Source organism: Pagrus major, chromosome 2 (assembly GCF_040436345.1).
Source record: "Pagrus major chromosome 2, Pma_NU_1.0".
Classification (NCBI taxonomy): Eukaryota; Metazoa; Chordata; class Actinopteri; order Spariformes; family Sparidae; genus Pagrus; species Pagrus major.
In genome coordinates, this window is record NC_133216.1 from 8590053 (window position 1) to 8601767 (window position 11715).

The 11715-nt window shown below is 39.6% G+C and overlaps 3 protein-coding genes across 3 annotated transcripts; 2 read left to right on the top strand and 1 right to left on the bottom strand.

Annotated features, from left to right (window-relative positions):
* Window positions 1-78: 78 nt before the first annotated feature.
* LOC141012223 (olfactory receptor 52N5-like) lies at window positions 79-1002 on the top strand. Its single transcript, XM_073485654.1, has 2 exons — window positions 79-412; window positions 542-1002. The coding sequence occupies exons 1-2, from the start codon at window positions 79-81 to the stop codon at window positions 1000-1002; spliced, it is 795 nt and encodes a 264-aa protein (XP_073341755.1).
* Window positions 1003-3187: 2185 nt separating this feature from the next.
* chrna10a (cholinergic receptor, nicotinic, alpha 10a) lies at window positions 3188-7131 on the bottom strand. The gene is made up of 5 exons (XM_073482037.1): window positions 7071-7131; window positions 6031-6176; window positions 5727-5881; window positions 4205-4737; window positions 3188-3888 (listed from the first exon to the last, which is right to left on the bottom strand). The coding sequence occupies exons 1-5, from the start codon at window positions 7129-7131 to the stop codon at window positions 3188-3190; spliced, it is 1596 nt and encodes a 531-aa protein (XP_073338138.1).
* Window positions 7132-8603: 1472 nt separating this feature from the next.
* Window positions 8604-10671, top strand: LOC141017541 (post-GPI attachment to proteins factor 2-like). Its single transcript, XM_073492235.1, has 5 exons — window positions 8604-8780; window positions 8859-9108; window positions 10146-10252; window positions 10348-10456; window positions 10541-10671. Exons 1-5 carry the CDS (start codon window positions 8613-8615, stop codon window positions 10669-10671), a joined length of 765 nt encoding a protein of 254 aa, XP_073348336.1. The 5' UTR covers window positions 8604-8612.
* Window positions 10672-11715: the final 1044 nt, after the last annotated feature.

The following is an 11715-nucleotide window of genomic DNA, read 5'->3' on the forward strand; positions in this document are numbered from 1 at the left end:
TTCATGTTTTTTCACCAGTGGTGTCTGACATTTTTCTCCTGTAGGGTTTCCATCAAATCAAAGAGAATGGAAAGCAACATGACAGTCTCAGGTGATATGCTAGAGATCCAAGGCTTTGACATATCTCCAGAGTTCGTGTATCCTCTGTTTTTCCTCCTGCTGTTTGTCTACTTTTCATTGCTTTTTTCTAATATTGGAGTCCTTATCCTCATCATCACTGAGAAGAGTTTGCACCAGCCAATGTATATGCTGTTTTGTAACCTGTCTGTAAATGATCTAATAGGTAACACAGTCCTACTGCCTCAGCTGATGGCTCATATCATTTCAACAGAGCGGTTCATCACCTACAACCAGTGTGCTGTTCAAGCCTTTTGCAGCCACACATTCGGATCAGCTTCTCATATCATTCTCATCATTATGGCAATTGACAGATATGTGGCGATATGTCACCCCTTAAGGTACAACTCAATAATGACCACCAAAACTGTGATTGGGCTGTCAGTGTCTGCATGGGGGATGTCATTACTTCTCGTGTCTGTTCTGATCGGTCTCACGGTGAGGCTGTCCCGCTGTAGATCACTTATACAAAACGCCTATTGTGATAACGCATCACTGTTCAAGCTCTCCTGTGACGATGTGTCCATCAACAATATCTATGGGCTCTTTTTCACTGTGCTGCTGTTTAGTTTCTCGATCGGAGGCATAGCTGTCACCTACTTCCGAATAGCTCTCATCTGCTGGATCAAGAAAAACAAAGAGCTGAATAACAGAGCGCTGCAAACATGTGCGAGCCACCTCGTTCTTTACCTCATCATGCTCTGGTCGGGGTTTTTAACAATCATATTGCATCGTTTCCCAGATTACCCAGATTTGAGGAAGATTGCATATATTTTATTTCATGTGGTCCCTGCTAATTTAAATCCTGTCATTTATGGAATGCAAACAAGGTCATTACGGGATAAAATTATACAAATACTGCAAAGAAAAGTGACTCCATACTAAAACCTCTGTCTTCTGTTCATACTGTGCTTAAGACATGTTCTTAGATAATCCTAGAATTGATATTTAGTTAAGGCTTAGTCTTAGTTATTATCCTTGTTTGTGTTATTTTTCTTATCTGTGTGACATTTTGTGTTACAGGAGAATTACTTTTTTTTACTCTTCTAATGAAAACTAGGGGAGACATATAATAAGCCTCTGTTTTTAATAACTGAATAGAGGATTCTATCTCATTTTATTTATCTTGATTGTTTAGTTATTATTCTTGTTTATTCATGTTTCTTTTGGGTATTTTTTTTACTTATTGCTTTCTTATCTTTTCTTATCTTTTCTTATGCTGCTGGTCTCTGAGAGCTACTAAACAACATTTTGTTGTATGACTACAGTGACAAATAAAGTGTCTTATGTCTTATCTATATGGTTTTGATAATGTTCATCTTATGTGCTACTAAATAAATAAAATCAAAGGCTTGATCATAAGATGCATCTAATTAAATGTTTCCACTTGTTACACCTGTTTCTGAAGCCTGTCTGTATCTGGAGCACAAAGGTGATTCAATTTTAGTTCCTTTCGTGTATTCATAAGATCAGTGTAAAATGTAAATTAAAACAGAATGCAATCATTTGCAGACAATCTGTGTTTACCAGTAATTGTTTTCCTAAGTGTTCCTGAGCCCATGTAGTAATACAAGCATGTGTTTTACAAAGTAGTGAACCTCGCCCCATCCTTGCTGCCCGTTTCATACCCAATCGTGACGCAAACGCCTATTACCCATGTTTCAAACAGGTGTTTTTGAGCTTTCCACAACTTACCCAGTCTTTTGTTGCCCCTGTCCCAACTTGTTTGCAATGTGTTGCTGGCATCAGATTCAGAATAAACACGTATTTACAAAAATCAATGAAGATGATGAGGTGAAAATGATAAAAAAATATATTGTGTCTGTACTGTTTTCAACTGAGTACATGTCAAAAAGGATTAGCAAATAATCACATTCTGTTCCAACTCTTTCTGGAATCAGAGTTGTATGTGAAATTAGTATCTTTAAAACCACCATAAACAGACAAGGCAGCACAAGATCTTCGTCTTCTCTCATGTTTGTCGATACATTTGTTCTTCTTATCTTCTTTCCTCTTTTAAACTCAACATAACAGATTATTATTTTATTATGTTATATATTTTACTTATACATACATATAGTTCTAACATGAGTCTAATGATGAGTCCTACAACTCTAAAAGAATATGCTGAATATATTTTCTTAAGCAGAACTGAATACTGTACTGAATATTCCCTGAAAAAGCTAAAGGATGTATTTCAGTCCACCTCCCTGGAAAAAATAAATAAATAAATGTCCAAATTGAAGCTGATTCAAAACACAGTTCTGCTGCATTCTGTTTCCCTGTGGGTTCGGATTAAAGAGTCATGGCCCATTTTTACAACATAAAGACCTGCAGGGATAATACACATCAAGAGCCGAGCAAATGGTGGGGATCCAGAGGATTTAACAGATAATCCATGAGAGTTACACTGACATCTTGTTATCTCTTGTTCTGGATTTATGTACAGACTTGTTGTTGTTGTTGTTGTTGTATTTCTCAACAAATCGCCTCTTGTGTAAAGTTGGTATTCTCTCTTTTTAACTGATTGATGCTATGTCATGTCATGTCATGTTATGTTATGTAATGTTAGAATGATGTTATGTTTGTTTTCCAACTCCAAACTTTTAATCTGCCTCTGAGATCTGTAAGATATAAAGATAAAAAGAAATTGTGTTTCAAATGTATGAAGTATAGTATGAACTATATCATATGTACTTTATTTCTTTATGTTGCTTTTGTGAACACCTTGAAGTTTTATTTAAGATTCAAAGAAAAAAAACATTGCTGTACATCAGTATTTTATTTATTCAAAATAAAAGCACAAAATTATGGAAATACCATCAGTAGAAAAATGCATTGATTTGCCATTAGAGTGGCTATTTCTTGGCTGAGCTTTGTAATTTTCACACGGCATTGGGACAAAAGTTGGAGAATGAAAGTTGTCAACATATAAACAAATTGGTTTCAGGGCTAAGACGTTTGGAACAAAGGTAAACTGAATGTTCGTTAAATTATTGTATAAAATGTAGTACTTAATGAACCTGTAATTACACCTATTAACACTGTCACTAACGTCTCAGTCCTGTAGTTAGATGGCTTTGCCCATGATGAGAAGGCTCATTAAAAACACCATTATGAAAAATAGCCACATGAAGAAGCGATCTAAAACTTTGGCGACTTTCTTCCACTCCCCAGTTCTTTTCTGCGTGGCCCTCGTATCTCTGTAGCAGTTGGCTATGTACTCGATGTTACGCAGCAGCTGCCTCTCATTGCTCAGGGTGCTGCAGGGAGCCTCTCTCTCATTTCTCTCACTGTCACTCACTCCTCCCTTCCTGCATCTCTTGTGACCTGCCGATTCTCCACAGTCCATGCTCATGAACATGCCGTTCTTCCAAGTGCTGTAGTCGGTGGTCGGGTTCTTCCCTATTGAGCCCACAGGACTCATCATCTGATCCATGTCTTCCCTCTCCTCTGCCGTCACAGAGCCCACTGTTTCCTGTCCTCTCTCCATTTTGAAGACACAGTCCTCTCTGCCGGGTCCCGCCTGACCATTCATGGTGCAGTTGGTGTTCTTAACAGGCGGAGGCTCCTGTTTCTCCGGCTGTGGTGACATGCAGTTCTCCCCGACTTCATAAACAAAGCACATTCTGGCCATGTGCTGCAGAATGAGCTGCTTGGCCCACTTGGGAACAGGCTTGGCGTCCGGACCACAGTGGTGTATGTTCATGATGAAGATGGTCAGGGCAGTGGAGGCAGTGATCATGGTCATTGTCGCGATGTAATACTTTCCTGTGGAAGAACAGGAAGTCAACATCTGTGTTGGGGACGAACTAGTAAAATGTGAATGCGTTATGTAATGACATTACAAAATAAATGCAATTGTATCTGTGATATGTAGTTACATTATCTTTCTTCCTAAAGGGCATACAGTTGATGATGCTGATTTCAAAGTTAAGAATTCATTGCTTTTAATATACATTGAACTAAATACTATCATACCAATAAAGCTGATCTGTAACATAGTACATTAAAAAAAAAAGTAACACTGATCAAGATAGAGTTTTTAGACACTTGTTGGGATATGACCCCATTTTATTGCCCTTACCAATAAGTGGCACATTTTCAGAGGGCGGCATGATCTCTGCAACCAGCAGCTGAAAGACAGTGAGCGCCAGCATCACGGTGACACCCAAAGAAACCTTCTCTCCAGAGTCAGCAGGCAAGTAGAAGCCCAGCGGAGCCAGGAACGAGATCATCACACATGGTATGAGCAGGTTGAAGACATAAAAGGACGCTCTTCTCTTCAGTTTCAGTGTGTAGGTCACATCAGGGTAAGGGTCAGCGCAGCAGCCGTACTGAATAATGTTCTTCTTAGCCGGCATGCCCAGCACCTCCCACTCCACGTTGTCCACCAGGTCAGCCAGGTCAGCGCTCTCCAGGGCGTTCAGGATGTCTAGCTGGTTACCGTTGTAGGTCCAGGAGCCGTATGTGAACCTGCACTGCTGAGCATCAAAGGGGAAGAAAGACACGTCCACTTTGCAGGAGCTCTTGGTGATAGCAGGGGAATCCCACATTATCTGGCCATCATGTTGGATCACCACATTGGTGTCCATGGGACCAGTGAAATGGTCATCAGCACTGAAAGATAAAGAAAAGTTGTCTGGACAAAGAAATTAGAGCAACAGTGTTCATGTGTATTCCAGGAGCATATTGGTGTTTTGGATACCTTTAACAGAGCAGAGAGGTGGTGGAGAATGATTTGAGAAAGACACTTGATCAGGATACAAAGGCACAAGTTCACCAACTGAGGGAAGAGTCAACACATTTAGTAGAGTTGTACTCATTCCTCAGTGTTGTGTCTGCATTTTATAGTTTACCAGTAATGCTACGTGTTTGTTTACATGTATTAGTATGTGGTTAGTACATAGTGGGAGCTGCTTTCATAATCCTAATCTGATCACAGTAATGTCATCAGAGGCATCTCCTGCTCTATGGCCTCACTCATGTGATACCTTCCTCTTCCTCTTCCTCCTAAAAGTGGTAACTCAGATATTAACACTAGATCTAGATTTAAATTGTACATCGCCATTTTTAATATTGAAGTCCCTTTTGACTTTTTAAAAATACGGACATATATACCAATAACATTTAACATTTATTGATATTGGCCTTACTCTGTTGTAATGAATATGTATTTACAATATGATGTTTATATAAAAATGTTAAATTGCCTATAATTGGTGTTTTTATTGTTAATAACATAGTTTATTTCATTATGCGATGGATCAAAATACACTAATATATTTTTCTTATGACCATTTTCAGTCTCATTTTAGAATTATTTATTTTGCCAGGCAAAGCATGCATAAAGTTACTTACAGTAGATTATAAAACAATAGAAAACAAAACCACAAGGTGATTGAACTCAAATGATCAAAATATAATTTATTCTGTAAGTCTGTATTATTAGAAGTTATATAACTGGTGTATAAAACGCAGGCAGAGGCCTGGACACTCCTGTGAATAATGGCTTCAAGGAATGTTCAGCTTGTGCCTTTAATACTGACCAACAGGAGCCACACGGGGGACAATAAGTCAATGATTAACCCAATACCAGTCCGACCTACTTGTTATATAGGACTATATCAGGTCTCCATACATAACTACTAGGTATGCGGATGGTATCAAGTCCATCGTAATCATCTTTATTCCATTTGAGGTGTGCATCAACCCACACTTGCCGTATCCATAAATATGCGGTCAAAATTTGGTTTCGCTCATCCTGTAAAACATTGAAAATAATTGGCAAAAAGGGACAAATTACATGTAAAATAAATATGATCAAAATATAAAGATGGCGTCATTAATGTGTCGGTATCCGCACAGCTTCTTCTCACACATACAATCATGTGGTGACTTGTGTTGTTTTACCATGTCGATGATTTGTGACAGTGTAACCTGCAGGGTCACGTTCAGGATGTTGTTGGTGTCCTCCACAGGCCTCAGTGCGCTGGTGTAGTTGGTGAATAAATCTTTCAGGAGCTTCTGAGCATATTTCCCATGAGCACACCAACAGGCTAAGACAAGGAGAGAAACAACTCACAGTCGTATATGTTGTGTTTCAGTGAATTCTGCTACCTTACATTTTTTACTCCTGAAAAAATAAAGTATTTGGTTAAAAGGTCAGTTTTCTGGATATTCAGAGCAAATGCAGTGATGTGGATGCTGAAGTGGGAAGAAAGGGAGAACAGGAGAGAAGATGTGAATACATGACAGATGGTGTAACGGGACAGAGTGGATGTCAGGCTCGGCTGCCTTTCTATAAAGCTCTAGAAAGAAAGAGATCAGACAAATCTGCCATAATGTACCAGCAGTGACTTTCCCTCTTCAACTGTGTGCGTGTGGAGGTTTAGCATGTGTTCGCTGAACATTTGTGTATCAAGATGAGCCGGAAACAGAGAGATTAAACATGCCTGTGCTGTGAAAACTGTGTGTGAATGCGAATAATAAAATAACTCATCTATAGATTTTTAATGTTTTACGGTGAAATTATTCTCGCCACCTCCAGGAGACCAGACAGGACACGTATTAGCAGTTTTAAACATGGAGACACTATAATTTATGCTTTATGTGGGGCTTGTTCCCGGTGTCAATCTGGTGGATTTAGGTCTCAATAAAGCCTCTGATACAAAGAAGGTCTACGGGATTATGATGATAGCAAATCCCTCAACAACTGGCTCCAAGTGTACGGATTGTGGGTGACAGCTTTCCTAGAGCTGGAATGGAAATTTGAGAAGAAATGGGTGATGCAGACAATAATTTGAAAATAAAGGCATTCGTAAAATTAAATGCAAGTTTTATGCAAATGTTCTTTGTCATGGTGTGTGTGTAACTGCAAAAAAAAAAAAAAAAAGCTTATCAAGACAACATTATAGATCATATGAGGTAAATAAAAATACATTTGAACTTACTTGGCAAAATAGTGGCACAGAGAAGCAAGAGGAATAAAGTTTGGACCCTCCATCGTTTCATCTTGCTGAAACAAAATGATCCTCATCCAAAGACCATTGGAGCTTGGAGGTTCATCCACTAAAAATAAAAATAAAAATAAGAAGAAAGGACCCTCTCCCCCCAAAAAAGTGTGGTGGTGAATGCAGCTGGGTTGCGTTTGTGAGCTGCACAACAACATCAAGTGCAGTAATAATACTGATGAGGAGAGGCGGGGCAGCAGCCACATGTTAACCCTGCACACACAGGCGATCACACAGAAAAGATATACGTCAACATAAAACGAAAATGAAAGTGGGTTTGTTGAGGCGCAGCACCACGGACAGCTCCCAGCCTCACCCTCTACCAAGCTATAAACCTTTTGTTTGCTTTGTTTTCTTTTGTGTTTTTGCATCGTGCCTTGCTATCATCAGGAGACGCATTTGATTAAACACAAATCACCATGATGTCTGTGATCCGTCATTCATTTCTAACAGGCGGCTCCGCCCAAGCTCAGCAGCCTCATCACTCTCCTCCGCTCACTTTCTCTTCCGGGTGCTGCTCGATCTTCCTCGTATGTTCCTCCTGCTGGAAGATGTCGCATCTGAGCGCGATCAGCTGAGACCCCAGTGGATGCAGACATGTCGCAGGGATGTTAAAATGGCTGGATGATGCCCTTGTTGTTAGTATTCGGGTCCATCCTGCAGCCTGATGTAATGAAGGTTGTTGTAACAGCGTAGGTGTTGACAAGCCAAGCGCGTGAAGGGGTTGTAGGAGAGATTATAGTTAAGCAGCCAGTGGAGGTAGGTTGTCTATTCGTTTCTCAGGCTTTACAGTAAATGCATGCAAATAATGACCAATCAGTGTGTTGATATTCATTGAAAATGTGGACATTACTCACACCTCGTGCCTGTGTGTGATAGGGCTGCAACTAATGATTATTTCCAATTAATCGATTAGTTTTTTTGGTCTACAATGTCAGAAAATTGAGAAAAATTACGATCAAAGCCCAAGAATACGTCCTCAGATATCTTGTTTTGTCCACAACCCAACGATATTCAATTTACCGTCATAGAGGGGTAAAGAAACCAGAAAATATCACGTGAGAAGCTGGAATACCAGCCGCTTGGTTAGGGTTAGGAAAAGATCGTGTTGTGGCTTCCCTGGATCTGTCGCTACAAATATGGCTGGAAACTGTCACGGTGTCTCGCTAAAAATACCCCGTTTTCTGATGGAAAATGCCACAACAGCTCCTTAGAATATACCCAGTGGTTAAGCGATTAAAACCGTTGAAACGCCCTCTCAAGAAGTGGTCTCTCGCTTTGGCAGCCGTCTTTCTTATGGTCTGGTTAGGTTTAGGCACAAAAAACACTTCAGGAAGAAAATACAGCAGGAATTTTTCCTGATGTCATGAATCTTTTTTTTTACGCTTTAATCGATTAATCGTTACAGCTGTAGTGTGATCACCTTTGTGAGACAATGTTAAAATGTTCTTTAATCTGACCTGTTCTCTGTTTCAGACCAAGATGCTACAAGGCTCAAATATCTTGGGGCATGAGCGGCCTCTGGTCATAAGAGTATCATTCTCCTCCTGTGTTCTGGGTACTGTGCTCCTGCCTCTCTTTGGACTGATAACATGTGTCTTCATATCCTCGGTTTTCCATTTTGATGACTCCACTGGTACACATTGCCAGGTACGGTCCTTATTATTATCTTTTTTCTCCCGCTGCTACATATGTTTTGGAAACTAAGTCATCAACTTGTGTTTTCAGGTTCCTAATTACCTGCCATCTATCAGTGCCTCAATAAGTCTAAGTCCTGAGTGTCACATATGGCGGTTCTGCATCGGTCTGCACTCAGCGCCCAGGTTCCTGGTGGCGTTCACCTACTTCAGATTTTACAAGGCGCGTTTTACATCAAGGTTCCCTGAGAGTCCACTCAGCTGTTTGAACCTGGCCTTTTCTATTTTGGAGAACCTGGGCCTGTTGCTCCTCACATATGTATCATCCAGTGAAACGTACTGTGAGTAACACATGTTTAAGTTACTTTTATTAGAGCTTTTATTGTTCTTTTGAATACCAAGGTGATTTGGTTTATGACAAATTGCGATTCAAATTGTGTTGGCAATGTAAGTTCCTGCAAACCACTGATATGTTGAAACTTTGCATTTCTTTATGTTGCAACTCTACTTTCCTTAGGTATCGTTTTAAATGTTATGTTGTGTCAAGGCTGTGCTTCTGCTCTGGTTAGGTTTAGCCACAAAAAACAATTGGTTATGGTTAGGAGAAGATCAGGTTTTGGTTTACCTGGTTCTGTCTACACAACCATGGCTGGAAATTGCCTTGGTGTCTCGATAAAAATATCCTGTGGTTCAGCCCTTAAAAATGTTGAAACGCCTTCTCAAACAGTTTTCTCTTGCTTGGCAACCATTTTTTGACTGTAAAATGCCCCAACATCCAAATAACCAGTGGTGTAGGGATTAAAAATGTTAAAACGCCGTCTCAAACAGTGGTCTCTTGCTTTGGCAGCCATCTTGCCTATGGTCTGGTTAGGTTTAGGCACAAAAAGTACTTGGTAAGGGTCTGGAGGAGATCATGCTTTGGCTTACCTGGTTCTGTGGGCACAAACACAGCAGGACATTTTCTTAATGTCTCATCAAAAATACCCAGTTTTCAGCTGGAAAATGACCCCACATCTAGTCAAAAATAATCTTGAATATAATGCCAACTCAAACAGTTGTCTCTCGCCTTCTCGCCTATGAGTCATGCCACCTCCATCCCCTGCACCATCCTCTTCATCTCCAGACATCAAAGTCAAATGTTGATATTAAATGAATGAAATGTAAAAATCATACATATCTGTGGTTTGCAAAAACATACTCAGATTTTTAATCTGGCGACTGAGCTGTGTTTGAAGTATGATACAGAGCTGCATAACTGTAACAGGCAGGTTGATGTATTGATTCATTAAGTTCAGTTCATTTGACAATTGAATATTGCAATAATACTGTCCTTTACTGACCAAATTTCCCTTTCTTTTTGTATATTTTTGCCCTTCAGTTGTTCATAAGGAAGGTTTTGTCCTCTTTATTGTCAGCTCTCTTATCCACATGTCGATAACCTGCCGTTTATGGAAAGCCATTAAGAAGTATTCATTAAGTCCTGAGGTAGGAGATGCCAGATCACACAGCAGACGGAAATCCCTCATGTCATTTCCAGTGCTTCAGTCAGATTCAGTATTATTATTTTTTCTCCCTCATAGGATGCTAAGTCTCACCACTGGAAAGTGCGTTTCTTATTTCTCAACGTATCCTTCTGTGCTTTTGCCGGATTCTTTTATTGGAAACACAACATGTACTGTGAATCAGGAAGTAAGTGTGACATCAGTTTGATCTTTCTGCTTTAATCTGTAAGTGTTGTTACTGTGCTTCAACATCCATCTTATCTTCCTGCAGGTTATACACTTTTTGCCCTGTTTGAGTATCTTGTGGTCTTCTCCAACATGGCCTTCCATCTCACAGCAGTGTGGGACTTTAAGAGCCGTGAGGTCATGGTCATTTCGTCCTCTGAAGATAAAGACTTCTGACTAGAAACTGAAGGACTTGGTGCTAATTGTACAACCACACAGCCACCTGATCATGATAGCCTTGATCCTGCTGAAGAGGAAGACTGGGATGGCCTTTTCCATATATTTCCATGATGACGGCTCTTAGGCCTTAGTGGGTGTAGATGTCAGACAAATTTTAAGTCAAGATAGGCATATGTTCTACTGTATGGTCTATTCTGAGCACATTTTTTTTGCTTAATTCATTGATGCCTTTACCTACAGTACATGCTGTATTTTATGTAATGTGAAATTTCAACTTTTGTACAATGCACAAAAATATTGTGTGGTCATACTGTGTGTGCCAAAGTAAAGTGACAGTTCAAGTATGTTGGGCTTTCATTTTGAAACACAAAAGGGGGTTAAATGTCTATAAATTATTTATTAGGGACTGACAGTGGTCTTTGAGCCTTTCCGACTCTGCTATTTAGAGCCATTTTACACCATTCAGATTACGCCAAAACATTTGCCACGGAGATCTACTCCAGCTGACTGTTGTGAAAATACTTTGTCGTCCTTCCATCTCCATTTTTATTATTTTTTTAAAAATATCTAAGCTTTTAATATTTTTGTTCAAATGCAAATGTGTAAATGTGAGTTCTCTGTACTGCATGTGGCCATAATGCCCTGTAGTTAATCCACTGAGTAAGGTATTATGATCACACATCGCTTAACCTACCCTGACCTAAAAGTTAATGCTGCCGGATAAAAACCTAGTGGCCCAGTTGCCAAGTGCAAACACAAATCACTGTAATCACTGTACTTCTTTAATAGCTCCAACAGCATGTGTACTACACCCATTATTATACCTATACTGTGTTATTTCATGCACAGCTGTGCAGTATCTCCACCCATATGAGATAGTAAGGCAAGTTTACTCAAAACGTGATGTTTACAAATGAGTGTATGCTTTACAACTGAACAAAATTGCAATGCTCTTTCATTCCCCCAAAACCTTCAATAACTATTTTGTTAGTTTTGTATTGTAATTTACTTACAATTGACAGCAGATATATAATATGAAAT